General features: G+C 44.4%; 1 protein-coding gene across 3 annotated transcripts in view; it reads right to left on the reverse strand.

Annotated features, from left to right (window-relative positions):
• The window catches only part of Mapkbp1 (mitogen-activated protein kinase binding protein 1), a 54274-nt gene that overhangs the window by 24815 nt on the left and 7017 nt on the right, over positions 1-22442 (reverse strand). For all 3 annotated transcript variants that reach the window (XR_004770486.1, XM_027422138.2, XM_027422137.2), the window contains exon 2: positions 3068-3159. Coding sequence is in view for 2 of the 3 variants with exons in the window: in XM_027422138.2 (XP_027277939.1) it covers positions 3068-3159 (92 nt within the window). In the remaining variant the exon portion in view is untranslated. The remainder of the gene's footprint in view (positions 1-3067; positions 3160-22442) is intronic.

Here is a 22442-nt window from a genome sequence, read left to right on the forward strand (position 1 = left end):
TTGTAGGCAGTATCATTCTGTAGGCTGGGGACCAAATAAATAGGAGGAGGCAAGCTGAGCACCAGCATTCCCCTCTCTCTCTGCTTTCCACTGTGACCAGTGACCTTATTTTCTTGCTGCCATGCTGTAAGAAGGAAGGGAAGGTTTGTTTTAGATCATAGTTTGAGGGTACCCCTAAGCTGTTCTCTTTTTTTTTTTTTTTTTTTGGTTTTTCGTGACAGGGTTTCGCTGTGTAGCTTTGGAGCCTATCCTGGCACTCTCTCCGTAGATCAGGCTGACCTCGAACTCACAGAGATCCACCTGCCTCTGCCCCCCCAAGTGCTGGGATTAAAGGCTTGAGCCACCAACGCCCAGCCCCTAAGCTATTCTTGTGACATATTTTGTCACAGCAAGGAGAAAGGTAATAATACAAGGAGCTTCAGGTATGACAGCTAAGGGGTGGGTTTCCTGTGGGATAACAAAAGGTAAAGGAAAGCTCTGGAGAAGAGAAGCAGGAGCCACTAAAACTGAGGTGCCTTAGCCCAGAGACGCCGTATTCACTCAAATCCCGCCCACCTCTGCCTGACACACGCTGCTCCCCCCACCCCTGAGCTGTTTTCATTTCCTCTCAGAAATTTTGTTTTGGTTTGATAGTTGCTGCTAGCTCTCTGGGAAGATTCTGAGTTTTGTTTCTCTTCTTGTTTCTAGGATACCTGAGCTGGCTCTAGAGCAAGAGCAGCAGGAACAAGTGTGGGGGCTGAGGGTGGTGCTTGGCAAAGGAGGGAGGAGAGCCTGCCTTCGAGCACACATAATTTGTGGTTCCCATGTGCCCTAGGAGCACAACAGTGAGCACCACCACAGAGAAGTACCAAAGCTGAAGCAGCCATTTGCCTAGAGAGAAACCAAAATTCTAAGAAATGCACAGGTCAGAGAACGGCTTGGGAGTTTTGCCCAGGATTAGCCAAAGCCAAGCATACTCATGAACTCTCCTGAGACACCATACCCAACCCAGGAGGAGGATTCCCAGGCAGCACATTGGGCTTCAAGTGCCTGTAAAGATAAGCACATACTCCAAAGCTCTAGGCCTAGCATCCAGGAGAGAGGGGCATGGCAGGAGAGAGGGGCAGAGTCCAATTCTTCCCAAGGCCTGGACACTGCTCAGCATACCAAAGGCAGTACCCCAAGCTTTCCTGCACAGACTCTATCTAGCCCTAGCCCCACTTCCAACAAGAAGAGACCTGGTTTTCCCTGGCAGTGGCAGGCAGGGAATGAGTGGAATTCCCCTGAGGCAGGCAGCACTAGGTTATTTAGCAGGGCAGGCCTTTCATCAAGTCACTTGGGGGAGGGGTGTCCAGTCCTTTCCAGGCTAAGCCATTGCAGCAACCACAGGGTCCGGACTACGGACACTCAACACCACAGAGCCCCTTAAGAGAGACACCCAACTCAGCACCCAAAGACAGAAGCCTCCCTGGCACAGACTAATCTGGCCATAAACTCAAATGTCAGGTAGGCAGTTTAGAGGAAAAGCAGAAAGCCTGGCCTTTCCTTACTCCATGCCTTGAAGAGCCAGACCTCTATGGTCAGACTACTTAGACTTAAACCTCAATACAGACATCGGCAATGTGATTTTGAAAAAACTGCTTCACCTTGAATCTCAGTTTCCTCCCCTAAACTATGGGGTTGCTAACATACCAACCTCAAGCTCCTATGCTCAAGTGGTCCTCCTGCCTCAGCCTCTCGAGAACTTACTACCACAGAGAAGTCATCTTACTATACAGAGTCTCTGGTCTAAAGTGGATTATGGTGATGGCTGCAAAACTCTAGAAAATTACTAAAATTCATTGAGTTGGATCTTTATTTTGCTGGGAATCAAAACTAAGGCCTTGAGAATAGGCACGTGCTCTGCCAATGAGCTCTATCCCAGCCACGAGTTAGACATTTTAAACATCTGGTGTCACATCACACTAAAGCCGTTAAAAATTACTAGAAGATAGTATTAAAGATGGTGCTGGGGTAGGCCACTGGTGCTGGAGCTGGAGGGGTGGCCAGCAGTGAATAGCACTGGCTATTCTTCCAGAGGACCAGAATTCTATTTCTAGCACCCACATGGTGGCTCGCAACTATCCAGAATTCCAGTCCCAGGGCACCTGATGGTCCTTTTCTGGCCTCCATGGGCACAGGGCATGCACATGGTTTACAGAAGGTAGGCAGAACACTCATACACATAAAATAAAGTTTTAAAAAAGATGGTGTTGGGAATCCTATATAAGAAAAGTACACATCTATATGTGTGGATAGTTAGGAGTGGTAAGATGAGCAAATATCAATGAGTACAGGGCACAGCAAGAACACTCAATAAAGAGTTTTTACTTAGACTGCATTTTCTTCACAGAAATGTCAAAACATTAACCTCGATGTATCTCTCAAAAGATCCCAGACACCTACTGTCCTCAAATGGTCTGGCATAATTATAATTGACACTCTTCTCCCGAGGCTAAAGGATCACCACAGAAAAGAGGGTGGTAAGATGGTTAGGGCCAGAGGCAGGGGATGACTTCAGGGAAACTGTTTTCTGGATACAACATGGCAATTGCACACACGAACTCACAGCAGTTGTGGCTGCATTCACAAGATCTGAGTAAGGACAAGCCAGGCAAAATCCTAACTTGCGGGGGGTACAGAAGTGGTGAGGCGGGCCCAAAGTCCCCTCTTTACTGAGGAGCTATTGGCATTTGACAGCTACTGGGAGAGGGAGAGTCCCTTTTCTTTAATGGTGTGACCCTCTGGTAGGTTGACCACAGCCAAGGACAGACCCCAGACTCACGAGTAGTTGAACAACACATATTTGACTTCATGGGTCTTTAAAAGAAAGAGGGAGATAGAGGAGACAGAGAAGAGGAAGATGGAGAAGAAAAGGAGGGGGGCACAAAGCTGGATGGATAGGAAAGTGGAGTGGACCTGAGAGTAGTAAGGGGAAGGGAATGAATATTACCTAAATAAAATGCAATTCTCAAAGAATTAATAAGATGTTACTAAAAATTAAAAACATAAGCTTTCGTACAACAAGATCTCTTATAAAAGCACTCACCCAGCAGGGTAGGCAACTAAACCTGATCGGGGATCACAAGCCAGTCCGCTGCCTCCAGACACTGTTACTCCCAGCACCTTCTCCAATGTCACCTGTTAGAGCAAACCAGAGAAATGACTTGTTATAGACACAACAGGGCCAAGAGGGAGGTGGTGACAGCACCTACGACAGACACCTGTGCAGCACTGTCCCCTACAAACCCATTCTTCAGGAAACCAAGCCCATGACTTCTTCACGGTCAAAGCCCCTTGATCATATGAGAAAACTCCAGTAGTGAGTATCACCTGCATTTAATAGGCTCTACCTCTGGTTGCCATGGGAAAGAAAATGCAAGGGTTAAAGTACAGGTTCATGACTAAACAAACATTCTCTCAATGCAAGAAGACATCAAGTCCAAGCTACAGACTGGGATCTGGGGTCTGTGGGATTCACATGAGGTCATTGACCTTCAAGCCTTTGCAAACCACTGTGCTCTACCTACCAACAGCCAGAAGCATGTTAGGTATCAATTTGATCTTTGAATCCCATCACATGCTACCCTCCATCAGCGGACCCCACCTCCCCATGTCTGCCAGTTCACACAGTAAGAGTCTAGGAGGCCAAAGCAGGGCTTAATGCTGTGTTTTGCGAATCACAGATTCACAGGGTACTCTGATTATTGTTATTAAGCCACAACTCCCACAGAGATGAAAGGGAAGCCTGTCTAAGATGCTGGGAGAGTATGAGAAGACATGACACATGAGACATTCACCACCTTCATCAACAGGGTTACTGCTGCACGTTGTCTGCAGGCCAACAGAACCCCTGCTAGACTAACCTCAAATTAATTCGTGCGTCTTTCTGTAGATAAGGTCGTGTGAGACCCATACTTCCCTATAACCTCATATAACCCATGGCACTCTTTGTCACACAGTTTTTCTGGTTACTCCAGATCCAGTCCCCTCCAGGGCTGTGTTGAACTTCCTGCATGAGCCTTCCCTCAAGGATGTTCTTGTTCTTCCTTGACTTAGAGTGAGAAGCTTCTGCCTGCAGAACATCCGTGTAAACAGAGTGTGCTTCCCTATGAAAACTCTGACCTGGAGAGCCTCGGAGGGCCAAGGAGTGTTGTAAACCAGAAGTATAGGGCAAGATAGAATCTACTTTGACAGGCCAGTTTCTATAGTGGAGAAGCCCAGAATCAACTTGAATAGTTTTTGGATGTACCTTCTTTTACTGGCCTAAAGGGAGAAAAGTTGAAAGGGTTTTTAGAGATCCTGTTAGACTCTTACCTCCAGAGGTCCTCTGACCACACACATTCACTGTGGAACATATGAGCATGTACACACAATTAATAAACATAACAACAACAAAGCTAAACTCTTACCTCAAAGACCATTTTATTTTGAATTAGGTGGAAAGGAAATGCCCTGTGGTCAATAAAGACTAAAATAAACAAGCCTCCCAAGCAGTACAGTTAAAACCTACAGTCCAGTATAAAAGGCTGGGTTCAATCCCCAGCAACTGAAAATCAAACAAAATGCAGTGGTATAATTACACATTTGTAATCTCAACACTTGGGAAGCTGAGATATGAGGATTACCTTTTGACTTTAGAGTCAGCCTGAGCTATAATGTGAGTTCTAGGCCAGCCTGGGCTAATGATCTATCTCAAAAAACAAAACAAACAAACAAAAGTCAAACAAAATTTTCTCACAGAGTTCTCTAAGAGTCATTTAGGCTTCTTATAGATATAAGCCAAGAATTCCAACATGTGTTTACTCAACTGTAGCTGTGGTTTAGTTACAGTGCATCAGCCCAAGACCCAACTGTTCACTTATCCATAGGCCCAGCTGAGGTACTAAACTCAACATGACATACGTTAATGTTAGCCTGCCTATGCTAGACATCTGGCTAGTAGTGAGCCTGAATTTCTCTTCCATTCTTTGTCTCAGCCTCACACTCACCGGGTGCTGACTGAGAGCACAAACTCACCATAGGGAGACTATGCCATTAGTTATCACAGATTGGGATCTTGGCACTGTGCCTTTAATTATCCCAGAGGAAGGGGTGTTCTGCAACATTCCTATTGTACTTTCTGCCTAAGACGGAGATGAAAGAGGAGCCTAAAGTCACTATGTCCCACACGGGATGCAGAGGTCATTTAACCAAGTCCAGCTATACTCCTCCTGTTCTCTTCAAACTAATATAATTTGAAGCAAATTCTTTAGATTCAAATGTGTACAATCCCTTACCTCCCTATGGTTCAGTGTTGGACCCAAAGAATCAGATCAAGCCTGCTGGTTCTCAGCTGCCCTGCCCTCTCATAGGAATGTGGGTAGGTGTTCTGTGGGTAGAGAATCCAGTTCTATAGAGAATCTTGAAACTAGTTTGTCATTTCCAATAAGATAAAGCAGAGAGATTCAGTTTATGCACACCCAACAGACCAGTTTTCATAGCAAAAAAAATACCATTTTTTAATATGATCCATTCATAGTTAGAAACATGTTTTATATAGTGGCCCAGTGTGTACATACATGTATGTGTGTAGGTAAACAAAACTGAAGTACAATTTTCATAAAACAATATTTAATTACAACATATGCTTTAATGTACTCTAGTGTATTCCTTTTAATTCTGATCATGTTCACTTTATCAATTCCATGACCTACAAACGGGCTGGAAGATTAAGTTTGGGAAGCCTGCCACACACCACTACTTCCTGCCAGGCCAAGGGACCAGGCTAACCACTGGAATCTTTATGTTTTGTCACTTTCCTCTCAGGGCTCTGCACAGAGGAGCATTCTTCCTGGCTAGGAATCCCACAAGCAGGAGTTTGCCTGGGCTAAAATCTTGGCTCATTTTCAAAGGGTTTCCGGGTTTGGGTTTTTTCTGGCGTTCTAAAGTAGTCATCTAAGGGAGGAGAAGCAGTTTCCTTTGGCTCTCTGAAGGGAAGGAGGAGCAGAGGAAAACATTCAGGGGCATCAGCTGGTTTTTATTTTATGTTCTTAACTCAAACCAGCTTCCTGTTTGCAGGGAGGTTTGGGACTAAGCTCCTTTCTCAAAGAATCTGAGAGTCCCAAGCTCTTTTGAAGCCTGCAGCAGCTAGCCTCACTCTGCAATACTCCAACACAAAGGACTTTGCAAAATGGCTCTCCCCCACTGATAACTTTTAATCCCTCATCTCTCTTCAAAAAGATAGTAGAGCTCCCCCTGCTCTACAGAGTGGAGGTAAGCCTGGGCACCAAGGCTGAATGCAACAGAGCAGCATCAGTCTTGCCCAGCAGTGGGCTCGCATCAGCTCACCAACATTGATATGCACAGCTTTTCCCACAGCCAGCAACAGCACCGGCAGTCTTGGCCTCTCAATGGTGGGAGTACTTTACCATGGCGATCAGTCTAGGATTCTCCCCCATTCTCAAGGATGCTTTACTATTTACTAGTGACTATCAGCTTTCAGTTGAATATTGACTGTAACTCCCAAATGTTCCCAGCTTCAGGCCTTGCCTACTGCAGTCTTTTCTCAAAATGGCAGGCCACACTAACTCTTTTAAGCATAAATGAGACCATGTCATTATTCAAATCCTTCCAATGGCTTCCATCTCCCTTAAAGTTCAAATTCAAACACTTGACTCAAACTTAGAAAGGCTTAACTCACCCAGCCTCTGGCTATTTCTCTGAGATCATTTTCTATACTCTCTCTTCACTCCTACCCCAGTCACCTCAGCTCCCACAAGCATCGTAAGCAGACTCTAGTGTACTCCTTCATATCTGCTATTCCTTGGATTCAACAGTTCTTCCCTTAGCTACTCTCAGGCTTTTGCTCAGAGGTTGTCTTCTCAGAGAAGGCTTTGCAGAATTCACTGTCATCACTCTGGCCTTTCCTTAGGTTGATTTTACCTGAGAACACACACAGGCAGGTCTGCCCAGCTTCCTAATCACACAGGAGCCCTCGAGGACAGGGTTTAGATTCTCATTCATGTATCCTAAGCACTTAAAAAAACCAATTTATTTTTATGTGTATGAGTGTTTGCATGCATGTATGTATGTGTACAACATGCATGCCTAGTGCCTGAGGAGGTCAGAACAGGGTGTCAGACCCCTGGAACTGGAGTTACAGATGACTGTGAGCTGCTTGGTACTGGGAACTGAACCTAGGTCCTCTACAAGAACAGCAAGTGTTCTTAACCACACAGCCATTTCTTCATCCCCATCTGCAACACTTGATGGCAAACCTACTACTATTGTACTTCGAGACTGCAGAGTATCAAGGTGCCTGCTAAATTCACACCTCTCTACCTGTCAATTAAGAGTAGCTGTCAGACCTCAGACCTCATAAGAGACATTCTCTGTGCAATGGATGGTCATTAACTCAAAACTAGCCAGGCAGTGGTGGTACATACCTTTAATCCCAGTGGGAGGCAGAGACAAGTGGATCTCTGGGAGTTTGAAGCCAATCTGCTCTACATAGAGTTCCAGGACAGTCAGGGCAACATAGTGAGATCCTGGAGAGAGAGAGACTGGAGGGGGGTGGGCACACTCACAACTAGTCAAAGCACAGACAAAACCAGTGGAGTTCTCAGCTATAAATGGGACCTCTATTACTACACACACTGGCCAAGACTCAGTGACCATCCAGAAAGGAGGTATAAAGGCTGGGGAGGATCAGAGCAAAACAATGCTTTCTGGACATGACAGGAACACTGTGCACATGAACTCATAGCAGCCGTGGTTGCCTGTACAAGACCTGCAAAGATCAAGCCAGTCAACATTCTAGCATGTGGGAGGAGGGAACTATTGACGGTTAATGGCTTCTGTGGGAGGGAATGTCAGAGTTGTGGTTTTTATTTGTTGTTGTTGTTCTTGTTGAGACAGGGTCTCTCTACATAGCCTTGACTATCCTGGAACTCACAATGTAGATCAGGCTGGCCTCACACTTAGAAATGCCTGTCTCTGCCTCCTAAGAATCAGTTTTCTTTAAGGGAGGTTCACCACCTTTCAGTGGATGGCCCCATACCGGTCTGTATGTGGGCAGCACAACAATGACTATGGATTATCAAGAAATGGAGGGATGGAGAAACGGAGGATATACCTGGGAGGAGTTAGGGAGAGGCCCAGGAAGGGAGTGACTAAAAGGAAAAAAAAGGCACTTGATAGACTTGATGAATTGTGACTGTCTGGCCAAGGTTTCAGGAACAGCAAAGGATCAGTCATGAAAAAGCCCAGAAAAATGGGGGTATTTCAGTTAATAGAGTTGTTCTACTCTAAAACTGGTTGGACTAGCTAGTTTTTTGTTTTGCTTTTTAATTTTGTTTTTATACCCCAACAAAAGCCCCCCCCCACACTCCTCCTCTCCTGTTTCTCTTTGGATACAGGCAGACATCCCATGGGCGCCAGCCAGCCATGGTATATCAAGTTGCAGTGAGACTAGGTTCCTCCTCTTCTATTAAGGCTGCAAGAGGCAATCTGGTAGGAGGAAAAGATCCCAAAACAGGCAACACAGTCAGAGAACAGACCCTGCTCTCACTGTGAGGAGTCTCACATGAACACCAAGTTACACAACTGTCACATGCATGCAGAGGATCTAGGTCAGTCCTATGCAGGCTCCCTAGTTGTCCGTTCAGTCTCTGTGAGCCCAGGTTAGTTAGTTCTATGGGTTTTCTTGTGTTATGTTTTGTTTTACATTAACTTAACAAGCAAGAACTATCTGGGAAGATAAAGCTCAATTGAGGAAATGCCTCCATCAGATCATCTGTAGGCAAGTCCGTTGGGCATTTCTTGATCAATGATTGATGTAGAAGGGCCTGGCTCACCGTTGTTGGTGCCATCCCTAGGCAGGTGGTCCTGTGTGCTACAGAAAGCAAACTGAGCAACCCAATAAGTGGAGTTCCTCCATAACCTCTGCTTCCATTCCTGCCTCTGGGTTCTTGCCCTGACTTCCCTCAGTGATGGACTACAACTGAAAGTGAAATAAAACCCAACCCAGGCTGGTGAGAGGGCTTAGTAGGTAAAAGAATGTGCTGTTAAGCCTAATAACTTGAGTTTGATCCCTGGGACCCAGGTGGTTGAAGGTGAGAACATACTCCAACGAGTTGTCCTCTGGTTTCCATATGTGTGTGCAATGCATACATGCAAGCAACATACCCATACAGACTCTGTGTGTGTGTGTGTGTGTGTGTGTGTGTGTGTGTGTGTGTGTGTGTGTGTGTCTGTGTGTGTGATTTAAAAGTATACAGGGGATAGAACTGAAGAACTCCATCTACATAGCTTTGGGGAAATCATCATCCATCCCGGGGCGCACCTGTTGGAGGGTGTCACAAATGCCCCCGAATTTAAGTCCAGTCAGCTCACTTGTTCACCAAAGTATACTTGGTGGAATCATTCCTTTATTATACTAGGCGGTGTCCTACCTTCTATGAGCAGACATCTGTTTATATCTCCCCAGGAAAAGTTAAGACAACACTGGACTTGAACATGACGCAATCCTCCTGCCTCAGTTTCCTGAGTGCTAGGATTACAGATGTATATCACCATGTACATACATGATATATAGATGTATATCACCATGCCCAGATCTAGTGTTATGAAAGAAACAAATGGCAAGAAAACACAGCCAGGGCTGGAGAGATGGCTCAGTGGTTAAAAGCACTGCTTGTTCTTCTAAAGGTCCTGAGTTCAATTCCCAGCAACCACATGGTGGTTCACAACCATCTGTAATGAGATTTGGTGCCGAATACTGTACACATAATAAATAAATCTTTAAAAAAAAAAAAAAGAAAACACAGCCAGCTTAAATGCCAAGAAACATGTACGCTAGTTGTTTTCAGCCAGTGACTTTGGGATACAACTGCATCAAAGTAAATCCACTGCTCTAGAAACATGATTCCCACAGAAGTGAAGACTCAAGAACAGAACACTCACTGTACACCCTGCCATGGTCTCCATTTCCACAATGCAATCTAAAGCTGGAAGGGCACCATGTTAAGAGCCTGAGGCAGCTCTTGCTTTGGCAGGTGGAGAGTGTTGAAATGGAAGAGCTCCTTTCCCAGCCCGAAACTGGTGTCATCTTTCCACCGAAGCAGGGCTCCTGGAGGGCAGGTTTCTATAGTAGCCTATGAGAGAGCTGACACACCCACCACTCCCCATGTGAACTAGACATATCCTCAAGAGACAAAGGAGGTAGGCAATATTTCCCTCACTCTAATAAGATAAAGGGGGTAACGTCGTAACAGCTTATGAGAGGAGAGAGAGAGAGAGAGAGACAGAGACAGAGAGAGACAGAGAGAGACAGAGAGAAAATAAAAGTCTGTGTTTTAGGTGCCCTTCCTGCTCTCGTTAAGAGCAGTGGGGGAAGCAGGTGGTTCAGAGGCATGCATGACTAGTCACTAATTCATACTAGATAAAGCTGTATTTTCCAACTGTAACTTATGAATAGGACTTGAAATCAATTTAGTTAGTAATGAATAAGCAACAAAAATAGATCATGCAGAATCAAGTCACAAGGTAAAGTATATTAATGAGTGTTTTCAAAAATCTGAAAGCTGGGGCTAGAGAGACTGATCATCAGTTAAGAACACTGGCTGCTCTTCCAGAGGACTCAGGTTAAGCTTCCAGCTCCCACTTGTGGCTCACAACTGTCTTTAAATCCAGTTCCAGGGATCTGATGCTCTCTTCTAACCTCCAAGGATACTGGACACAAATGGTGTAGAGATATACACATAGGCAAAAATACTGTGAAATAAAAATAAACCTTTTTTGAAATTTTAATTTTTTTAAGTTATGTGTCTGTGTGCAGGTGTTTGTGCATGAGTGCAGGTGCCTGTGAAAGTCAGATGCCCCTAGAGCGAAGGTACAGGTGGATGTGAGCCTCCTGACATGGGTGTTGGAAATCAAACCTGGGTTCTCTGGAAGAAATCAGTATGTGCTCTTAACTGTTGAGCCATCTTTCCAGCCACAAACTGTTTATTTACAAGTCTGGAAGCCACCAGGATGTTATGGGGATCCCATCCACACTCCTCAAAATCATCAGGGATGGTCTATTACAGAGTAATCCAGTGTGTGACGAAGGTCACAAAAAGAACAGTCTTCAACAATAAGACTGGTGACATCTGGACAGGTTTACAGAAGGCCTAATGGTACAGACTGGGGATTCCATGTTTCCTTGGTATTTAGAGATGAGGTTTCTTTCAAAACTTTGAGGCTAGGCATTGTGGCACACACAGGATTTATTTTATTACATTTATTTATTTTGTGTAGACCTATGTACCATGGTGCACATACATCATTTAAAGGAGAACTTGGGGGAAATCTTTGTTCTCCTTCCACCAAGTGAATCCCAGGACTCAATCCTGGGCCATCAGGCTTAGCAGCAAGCTAAGCCATCTTGCTGGTCTCCTCATAGGACTCTATGACAGGTGAAAACACAGAAAGAATTCTCAGAGGAAGCTGTGTGAGGAAAAGTCTGGTGGCAGGAGACAAGAAGACAGTAAAATTGTGCTCCAGAGAATTCTAAGTCTAGAGAGGCAGAAAGCAAGGGGGCCAGGAAAAATTGCTTGTTTAAGGTAGGTCCTGGCTTGCCTGATACTTGCTACATAGCTCAGGCTGGCCTCAAACTCATGGCAATCCTCCTGCCTTAGACTCCTGAGTTTTGGGATCACAGGCACGTGCCACCATGCCTCACTCTGAAAGGAACTCGAGTGCCAAACTAAGAGGGGTAATCTTTAGGTCCTGGAGACCATGGGAGAAACCCAAGCCAAACTCCAACACAAGCTTACACAGGAGAAAGTTATGAGCTGCCAGAATAGCTCAGGTGAGAAGTAATAAAATCTAGACAAGCATAAAGACAGTAGCAGTAGAACAGAAATAACATCCAAAAGACACAAAACAAATAAAACTGGCAACAAATGGGCACTGTATAGCTGTTGAGGAAAAATACAACACAATTCTGAACCTCCGAAATACCAAAGTAAAGCAGTGTCAAACAGTCAAAGGTCAAGGGACAGGGTGCTGGGGATATTTAGAAGGAACCACAGAACATTCCATTCTGCAACATAAATAGGATGAAGTCTTGGAGAGGTTAGGACTAGACATAGGTATAGACAAGTATTCAAACAAGACAGGAGAAGATAGAAGACAGGAGGAAAGACGGCAGAACTTCAGAGAAAACCCACTTTTACACTACGGAAAAGATGAGGTATCTGGCAGTAGAAAGGGAGAACCAGGAAGCCAGTAGTTTCTTTTCTTTGTTTTTTGGGGGTTTTTTTGTTTGTTTGTTTTTCAAGACAGGGTTTCCCTGTGGCTTTGGAGGCTGTCCTGGAACTAGCTCTTGTAGACCAGGCTGAGAGGGAGAGTTTCTACAGGGGAGCGCCAAGACTCCTCAGATTTCAGAGCCATTCATCCCAGTTCCAAGAAGCCCCAGACTCTTAAACTAAACGCAGCCCAGAACTGTAGGGAGGGCCTCAGCTATTTCTAGTCAGGCTCTCAGTCTCCTGCCTCTGGCTTTCTCACTTGCTCTGATAAAAAGGGACTCCTTGCCTGGACCAGGAATAGACTGTGAAGGTTTTCTCTTTCTTAGTGTGAGGGACCACCACACCAGGAGTCTGACCATGCTGTGATGGGACTGCCCCCTCATGATGGGGAATTAAGAAACCAGAATCACTTTGAAAAAGCCAGGGTCATCTAGGATTGGGGTGACCTCAAACTGATGAGAAACCCCCAACCCTGACAGGAAAATGCTATCTGCTTTTGTTGTCATCTTGTCGTCCCCAGCTTCCTTTTTCCCCTCTTCTTTCCCAGCTTCTCAATCCACTCAATGCAAGTGATAAACCCCAGCATGTAAGTCATTCCAGACAAATGGTAGCCTGTTGCTTCCATAAACAAGCACCTCTCCTAACTGTTCGTAGCTACAAAAGCTACAGAGCAGAGGAGCCCATGGCCAGCAGGCTTTCCACAGAAACTTTGGCAGCTGTGCAGACATCCAGTGGCTGGGCCTGGGAGACAGGAGGACGCTGGCGATTCAGAGGCCAAAGTGTCATCTGGTCAGAGGTAATTAAGAGCAAAAAGGATCCTACCAGGGCAGGCAAACACACCTGGATTTTCAACTCTGCCCCTAGTCTTTACCCACTGTGGATAGTTTAGAATTATACTATCTTCCGCAAAGCCCACCAGCAACCACTGACTCCAGTATGACAGCCACCAACCAAGCTTTCCTGCTCAACAGTTCAGATGAGCGGAGCTGAGTCAATTCTCCTGTGCTGGGATTAAAACAGCATCAGCTTCCAGAGGTCAGTCTGCTACTGCATGGAAGATATAATCGGAGAGATCTCCTGTCACGAGTCCCTGGAGACCAGCCAACTAGAACAAAGGCTACCCAATCTTGGCCCAGCAACAGAATTACTTCAAGACACCCCACAGGCCCAGATAGCAGTTTTTTATCCGTGACTTCATCCCTTGTCCCTGTCCCACGGTTATGGGCATCCACATGGCATTTTTTTTTTTTTTTTGGTTTTTTTTTTTTTTTTTTTTTTGAGACAGGGTTTCTCTGTGTAGCTTTGGAGCCTATCCTGGCACTCGCTCTGGAGACCAGGCTGGCCTCGAACTCACAGAGATCCGCCTGCCTCTGCCTCCCGAGGATTTAAAGGCGTACGCCACCAACACCCAGCTATATATGGCATCTTCTATAGCTTCTCACCTTATTTTTTGAGTCAGGCATCTATTTCCGAAGCTGGAGCTTGCTGATCCGGCTGATCTGGCTAGCCAGCAAGTCTTAGGAGCCAATGCTGGCACAGTGTGTGCCAGTGTCCATTTTTTTTAAGTAGGTGCTGGGGATCAAACTCAGAACCTCCTGCTTGTGTTGCAAAAATTTTACTGACTCACTTCCTTAGCCCCCATCACTTTTTGTTGACATAGGTCTCCCTATGTGTCTAGAATGGCCTCAAACAACCTTTCTACCTCAACCTCCAGGTAGCTGGGACTACAGGTGGACGAAACTATAGGTGGCTTTGCAAGGTGCTGAATAAAACACAAGAAAGGGGTTATTCATCTGCATGTTAAAAGCTCCCCAGAGTCACACCTGTAGTTCCTGCTCTTTCTGGAGTTGAGAGAGAAATGCTTGAGGCCAGGAGCTATAAGTGAGCCTGGACAACATGGAGAATCCCTGTGTCAAAAAAGAAAAAAAAAGAAAGAAAAAAGAAAAGCTTTAAGTGGTCCTAAGAATCAAGGTTTGAACTGTAATATTTATTTGTTTGTTTGTTTGCTTATTTAAAGACAGGGTTTCTCTGTGTAGTCCTGGCTGGCCTGGAACTCACGCTATAGACCAGGCTGGCCTCAAACTCAGAGATCTGCTTACCTCTGCCTCCTGAGTTCCAGAATTAAAAGTGTGCACCACCACCCAGCTTAAACTATATTTAAAGCATTTTGTCATTTCCCCCAAATCTTAGCCCCTGCTGGGACCAAGAGGAAAAACTAGCACTTCAGATCTTGAGACAATACCTGAAGGGACAAAGGGTCTGTGCAGACGTGTACTACAGCAACCAGAGCAACCATTCAATGGACACATGACCTGCCTAGAACTACAACTCTAAACACTCATACTGAGTAAGTAGCTAATGTAACACTCTGGACAACTTTATGAAGGACTAGCATTATACCCATGTCATAGATTGTCGGGGCCCAAAAAATACTGATTATAAAGTTTTGGGGTTCAAACCTCAACTCCATTTTCAGGAGCCTGAATCTCCCATTGTCTTCCAGAAGCTGGCTAATTACCACAGGATGGCTTGGCCTCAGAGAAGAATGTCTCCTAGTTTGCATAACAATAGACCTAGGCCCTGGGTGTGCCTGCACCTGTTCTGAGGGCCTGTTTAGGTGTGCCTCTAAGATTAAAAGAATTATTTGATATCAGCTTTATACATGATAGTAGATGTCTTCTGTGGTCACCCCCAGTGTAGGAAAGCTATTTAAGAGGATGCTTGAATAAACCGTGGACTCCAGACTCCAGCATGGACTGAGAGCCCTCCTAAAATGACAAGATGTCTGTGTCTCGTCTTTAACACCGTTGGATAGCTAGGAGTTTCCTGGTCCAGCATTCCCTGACTCAGGGATGGACCCAGGGCCATTCAGCTGGCTCCGATCGCAGCCTCAAAGACATCAGTCCAGAATAGATAGCCTCTGTAGCGTGGGACTGATACAAGCCAGGTCCCGGCAATAGATAAGTAAAATAAATGAAAACTATGTTAATTAAATAAAATAAATTAAAAAAAAAAGAATCAGGTAAACAGTGAATGTAGACCCAGAGTGGCCTGGTAGCAGAAACTATGGTGCCCTGAGGAAGAGGTCCAGGTTTTCCAACACTATCAGATGTTGTCATTTATGCTTGAAGACACTAGGAGTCACCTCACCTTTGGGTGCATATCAGAGACAGGCCTGAAAAAAAGGGAGGCAGAGGGTACCGGGGCACAGTGACAGGCATGTCTGTCCTTGTGGTACTAGCTACTTGGAAAGTTAAGAAGCCCAAGAGTTCAAGTGCAGCCTGGGGTTTGGGGTAAGGCTAGATAGAGTGACACACATTTGTAATCCTAGCATTTTAGAGACTGAGGCCAGGAGGATCATTGCAAGTTTGAACTTAGCCTGGGCTACATAGCAAGTAGTGAGTTCCAGGCCAACCTATCTCAAAACACACAAAACCACTAGAAAATGGGAGACATAGGGCATCAAGATAAAACAGGGGTAAAATATATGCCTCTCATGCTAGTTTCATATTTTTGTTTTGTTTTTAAAGATTTATTTTATTTTATTTTTTCATCTTTATTTAGAGAGAGGGTGTGTGTGTGTGTGTGTGTGTGTGTGTGTGTGTGTGTGTGTGTGTACACTAAATGTGTGAGCATTCCTGGATTCTCTGGACTGAAGTTAAAGGTAGTCTCAAGCTGCTTGACAGTGCTGAGAACTGGATCTGGTCTTCTGTAAGAACAGTTCGTCGTTTAACCACTGAGCCATCTCTCCAGTCCTGGCTTCAATTTTTTTTTTTTTTTTTTAATGTCACTACTTGGACTTAATTTAGTGATGTATGCCTTTAATCCCAGCACTTGGGAGACAGAGGCTAGCCTGGTCTACATAGTGAATTCTAGGACAGCCAAGGCTATGTAGAGAGACCTGTTTCAAAAAACAAAACAACCAAAAAACAAAAAAGTCACACTTTATTAGTAGCTGAAATAAGTCTATAAAAGTGGGCTCTGGATTCTCCTCAGTAGATGGCTGCAAAGAAAGAGAAAAGGAGGTTTTGTTAATGCCAAACTTCGGATGTGGTCAGAACCTGGCCATGTCTGGGCCATACTGCAACCTATGGTCAATATGGAGAACTGACACCTGCTTCCAAGGTAACCTGCACTTCAGTGTTAGGAGAGTGTGATTTTCATCAGCCCAAGAAAGCAGGTAAACAGTTAAAGAGCCCAGTTACAGTACAGTCACCATCACGTGCCCACAGCCAGTAAGCAGCCTTAACAGCACAGTGCCTGGGCAGAGGAAGCCTTCTGACTCTCTCTTAGTTTTCCATGGTAACCAGAAAAGCAAAGATATGAGACAGTTCAGTTCAGACAGGATCAGGGAAGGGGATTTTTCCCCCTCTAATGTCAGACTTCTCTATACTAAGACCAGAATCACAAAGCTCTATGAACTGAAGTCTGGTCCTCAAAAGAGCCAAAGTAAAGCCAGATATGGTAGCATACACCTTAACCCCAGGGGTTTAAAGGCAAGAGAAATAGGAACTCAGCTACATAGTGAGCTTGAGGACAGCCTCAAATTATATGAGACTCTGTCCCAAAACAACAACAAAAAAGACGCATTTACCAATCTACATAGCTGAGTTGTTTCCCTTGATCTTCTGGTTTCCACTTTTGTCAGCAGGAAGAATACTAACAGTTCCTGGCCAAGATGACCTGGGTGAAGTGAACCTGTGACTGAGAAGATGGGGGTGGGGAAGCCCTAGTGCTCCAGCTGTCATGCAGACTTGGGCCTCAGGACTCCTTCCCACACCTCAAGGTCTACCTCACTTTCCCGGATGTAGCAAGGGCTTTCAGAACAATCCCCTTCCGTGGACTTCGCCCTTTCTTCTTGCTCAAAAACTGTCCAGGGGTCCTTGCTGCCAGTTAAATAAAGTGTAAATGTTTGTGTCTAGCATCACCACCCCCAAATCTAATTCAGTAAAAACTCACCCAAAAGAAAGATGCACATTTGTCAATTCAGGTTACTCATTATTCCTAAAAGGAGCCTCAGGGTTTTAGTTTGTATTTCTTCTGCCAACAAACACATACCAAAATCCTAGCTTTCAAACACAGATCAGTTCAAATGTCACATATCCTGAGTCTGAACGTTCAGTAGTCTCTCTGCATGCTGAAATTATGGGGCATGTTCTTCACGATTCTTTTTTACTTTACCCATGGGTAAACTCTTTCCACAAAGCATGTGCCTGTCGCTTAAAAAGCATCAAAACGTTTTTATTTGTTTATTTGTTTATTTATTTTGGCTTTTCAAGACAGGGTTTCAGCGGGCGTTGGTGGCACACACCTTTAATCCCAGCACTCAGGAGGCAGAGGCAGGTGGATCTCTGTGAGTTCGAGGCTAGCCTGGTCTCCAGAGTGAGTGCCAGGATAGGCTCCAAAGCTACACAGAGAAACCCTGTCTCGAAAAAACCAAAAAAAAAAAAAAAAAAAAAGAAAAAAAAAAAAAAAAAAAGAAAGAAAGAAAGAAAGAAAAAAAAAGACAGGGTTTCATTGTGTAGCCCCAGGCTGGTCTTGAATTCACAGAGATCTGCCTGCCTCTGCCTCTGCCTCTGCCTCCTCAGTGCTGGGATTACATAGTATGCCTGGCTTGAACACACCTGGCTTGAAACAACACACCTGCCTCGCTTGCATCAAAAGATTTTATTGACTAAACATCAACAAGAAAAAATTTCTAAAGATATGAGAAGTAAAGCATCTCAAATTCACAAGGCTAGCTCAGACTCTTGAGAAAAAATTTTTGAAGAATCTATTTTTACTATTTTCGTGCGTGCATGTGCGTGTGCGCTCACGTACGTGTGTGTGTGTGTGTGTGTGTGTGTGTGTGTGTGTGTGTATGTGTGTGTTCGGGTATGTGCACATGAGTGAAGGAGAACAGGGGGGCAGAGATGTCAGGTCCTCTGGGGCTGGAGTTACAGGTAGTTGTAAACTGTGCTCTTAACTATCAGGCCATCTTACCAGCCCCAAGGAAGTATTTTTATGTCCCATTAATACTAATATGCATGTTATATATCCCAAACCACTAAGATCATTATACCAGACATATTTTCAGTAACATTTGTGTATAACTCATAATAAATATAGATTTTAGATTTTGAACTTTGTTTTGTTTTGTTTTTCAAGACAGGGTCTCTCTGTGTAGCTCTGGCTGTCCTAGAATTCACTCTGTAGACCAGGCTGGCCTCAAACTCAGAGATCTGCCTGTCTCTGCCTTGAATGATGGGATTAAAGGTGTTTGCTACCATCCCCAGCTGATTTGGAACATTTTATATTTAAATTTGAAACACATTAAAATTTTTTAAAAATTCACCTTTACTATTCAAATCTTCTAGAATATCAGTGACAGTTACCATAATCTAACTCTCCCTGAAGTAGCCAACTGCTATTATAGCCTCACTTTTTTCTGTACATATACTACTAGATATGTATGTTTTCACAGAAATATAAGTAATCAACAACAGAGTGTTTTACAGCTTGCTGTTGCTCTCCACATGTATCGAATACTACACTGCACAGCAGTACAGAAAGACTGACTTCATCCTGTTCAGCAGATAGAAGGAATCTCATTTCATACAATATGTTACTCTGTCCAGAGTTACTTGGAGAAAATCAGAATTCACTATTGCCAGGTGGTGGTGGTGGTATGTGGCAGCAGTGGCGGCGGCGGCGGTGGCAGCAACGGGGCACGCCTTTAGTCCCAGCACTCAGGAGGCAGAGGCAGGTGGATCTCAGTGAGTTCAAGGCTAGCCTGGTCTACAAAGTGTCTTCTAGGACAGAGGACTGTTACACAGAGAAACTCTGTCTCAAAAAAATTTATTTCTCTACTCTGTTGAAGGCATTGCTAATATAAAACATAACCCCAGTAGCTTTGATCTAACATGGAAAAGTTAGGGCTCACCCCTACCCCTGTGAATTCACTAGTCTGACTTACTTTACATGTATGAGTGTTTGCCTGAATATATGTCTGCACACCACATGCATGCTTATGTGTCCAGAGAGGCTAGAGGTGGGTGTCAGAGCCCCTACAACCTCTGGAGTTACACAGATGGTTGTAAACTGCCATGTGGATCTTGGGAATCGAACCTAAGTCCTTTGAAAAACAGCCAGTGCTCATAATCATAGAGCCATCTCTCCAGCCCCTAGTTTGACTTTTAATTGCAACAAACTTAATGCTATAGCAAAGAAATTAATTATAATGTAGTTAGTATCAAAGGGAAACATCAGGGGCTGTAATAATGGCTCGGTGGGAAGGAATGTTTGCTGTACAAGCTTGACAACCTGAGTTCACATCTCCAGTACCATGTAAAAAGTTGGTGTGATCCTGTAACCCTGGCACCATGTGGGTAAAGGGAAGATTTCTGGGGAATTCTGGTCATTAAACTAGTTCAATGATTTTGTCTGAAGGGAATAAGGCAAAAAGTGATAGTGCAGGACACCTGACTTCTCAGGTCTCCAAGTGTGAGCATGCGTTCACACATGTGCAAATATACTACATATACACAAAGAACATTAACTAACCCTTTCAGTTAGTATTGTTGACACAAGTTAAATCATTGGCAAGGAAAAGGTACTAAGGACAAAAGATGCTGAACCTGCAAAAAGGGACTTCTCATAAATGGAAACTAGAAGAAAGTTCCTTAACATTCTACAAATCTTTGAACTCTGTTACTATTAGCAATCCCTCACAGCTGTCAAGTTATTTGGGTCTTATATTGCCCTTTCATGGTCACTAAATCTCAGTTAAAGTCTCATCACAGCACTGGAAGGCAGGCCTGGGTGTGAGCAATGCAAGGAAGCATGCCTTGAGACCCATGTTTCTGCACTTACAGTGTGGTCACACTTGACTACTTGAGAGAAGAAAAAAGCAAAACCATACAGATCTGAGGTCAGGAAAGAGCAGACATCTGCTGGAGGAAATGCATAAACCTGGAGCCTATGCAGACAAAGGGAGTTGACTGAGCAGGTGGCCTCGTCTCTGCTCTGTACAAATCCACCCAATCCTGTCATTCAGTATTCTCCATGGTTTCAAAAACAAAGTTGGTTATGGACTAAAATAACAAACAGGTACAGTTGGAAGGAAAGATCCAGCATTACACTAGGCCCTCTTCAAGAACATCCGAAACATGATCAGTCTGCCAAACAATACCTCAGATGAAAAGCCAACCATCTCCAGTGCCCCAGAGATGACCAGTTTCTATTCTGCACCAATTCTAAACGCAGCAACAACTGCTTGTGGCTCACAGGCATCTGGAACCACACAGCTGCAATAACTTGACATTCAATTACCCACAGACCCACAATAGTATCACAGGGCAAGTTGTGGGGAAACAGTCAGGAGCGTGTGGGGGTGAGAAGAGAAGCAAGAACAGAGACAGGCAAAGGTTACTACATTGATGGATCTAAAGCATCAGCTGAGGAATTCATTACACTGACCTTTCTAGGGAAGGTTATAGAAAGGAGTGAGCATGTATGTTCACAATTGTGTTTTGTTTTGAGATTGGATATAATGTAGCCCAGGGTGAATTCTCTGTCATCTTGATGATGGGATGGATGATCTTGAAGTTCCCAGCCTCCTTTCCCCACTTCCCAAGTGCTGGGGTTACTAGCCTGTGCCACTATACCCTGATAAAAATGTGTATTTAAAACAAACAAGCAAAAAGCCACCTTCTCCAACCTATACACTGTACTCTGGCTATAGCAATGGCAGGCATTCTTTTGAAGATTTCCTTGGGAGGAATACAGAATAAAGATTAAGCCTGGGCTTTGGAGCTTCCTATCATCCATTCAAACTGTCCTCAATCCCCAACATGCATGGTGGAAACAATTATTCGTGATATACTATTATGTTTCATAAACTTTTCTGTGTGTTATACTTCACATATTTTTAAAAAGTTTCATTTCTCTGTTACATGCCAGCACCTGTAAGAGGTCAGAGGAACATATGGAGAAATGGACAGATCTCAAAGACCGAGGAGAAGTGTAGTACCTCACCAAGTGGAAAAGAATGCTCGAGGCCCAAAGCACAGGGTGGGAGGCCTGGCTCCCAGGAACAGCACTTGCCTTTTAGACCAAGGCCTTGGGTCTTAACCATAGCACCAATAAAAACAAAATTTCCAAAGAACAACAACAACAAAAAGAAAAGCCCACAAAACCTCCCTCCTCATGAAGCCTCTAAAAGAGCACTTGACAATGTGTGTGTGTGTGGGGGGGAGGTAATAGCAACCACATGGTTGCAAAAAGTGTGCCAAGATCTTCAAGTAAGTTTAAATCTCAACTATGAATGAAGGAAAGAGGAGAAAAAGCATCCTTGGTCTCGTTTCAATGTTAGGGGAGGGTGAGATATGTGAGCTTCTAAACCCAGCCTTCAACAAATGCTTGTTTTACAGACTAGGAAAGTCTGAAAAAGTATTACACACAGTTTCTGTTGTCGTGAGAGGGAGTAACATGTACTCCCCAGCAGTCTAGGAGGAGAGCCTGCACTGGGAACTTCTAAGTGTCCTTCAAAACCAGAGTTAAGAAACATTATAAATGCAACTGGCATGTGGGTGCTCCCAATACACAGGCTAGAGCAATAAGAGGGCTGTGAGTTTGATCCTAGCCTACAATTCTTTGCAAAGATTTGTCCCCAAAAAAATAAAAGAAAAAGAAATAAAGAAAATACAAGAGCAGCACTATGGGCTTGCTGTTAAAAATGCTGAGTAAGGAAAGAAGTGGAAAAACTCAATATTCAAAAATTCAAATCCTAAGGATCCACATTACTCGTCGTGGCTGTCAGGCTCACTTTTATTCTCCCTTAATCCCTGCCCTCCTTAATTTTTTAAATTTTAAGCCTGAGGTAATAGAAGTTAAGGGTTGGGTAGCACAAGCCTCCAATCCCAGCATTGGGATGCAGGAGAACTACTATGAGTCCAAGGCTAGCCTGGGCTACATAGGAAGTTCCTGTCATAAGAAAAATAAGTAAATAAGGCAAGCCATCAGATCATCCATGCTTGCCAGAGTCCACCACCAAACTGGCTGTGGTCTGCGGCTGTCCTCTCAGAGAGAGGTGGGAGGGTCACTGCACCTTCCCTGAGATTCCAGCTGCTCTCCTGCACCTCCCAGACACTTGGAACTCTGCCTTAAACTGCA

The sequence above is a fragment of the Cricetulus griseus genome, chromosome 6, assembly GCF_003668045.3.
Source record: "Cricetulus griseus strain 17A/GY chromosome 6, alternate assembly CriGri-PICRH-1.0, whole genome shotgun sequence".
Lineage (NCBI taxonomy): Eukaryota > Metazoa > Chordata > Mammalia > Rodentia > Cricetidae > Cricetulus > Cricetulus griseus.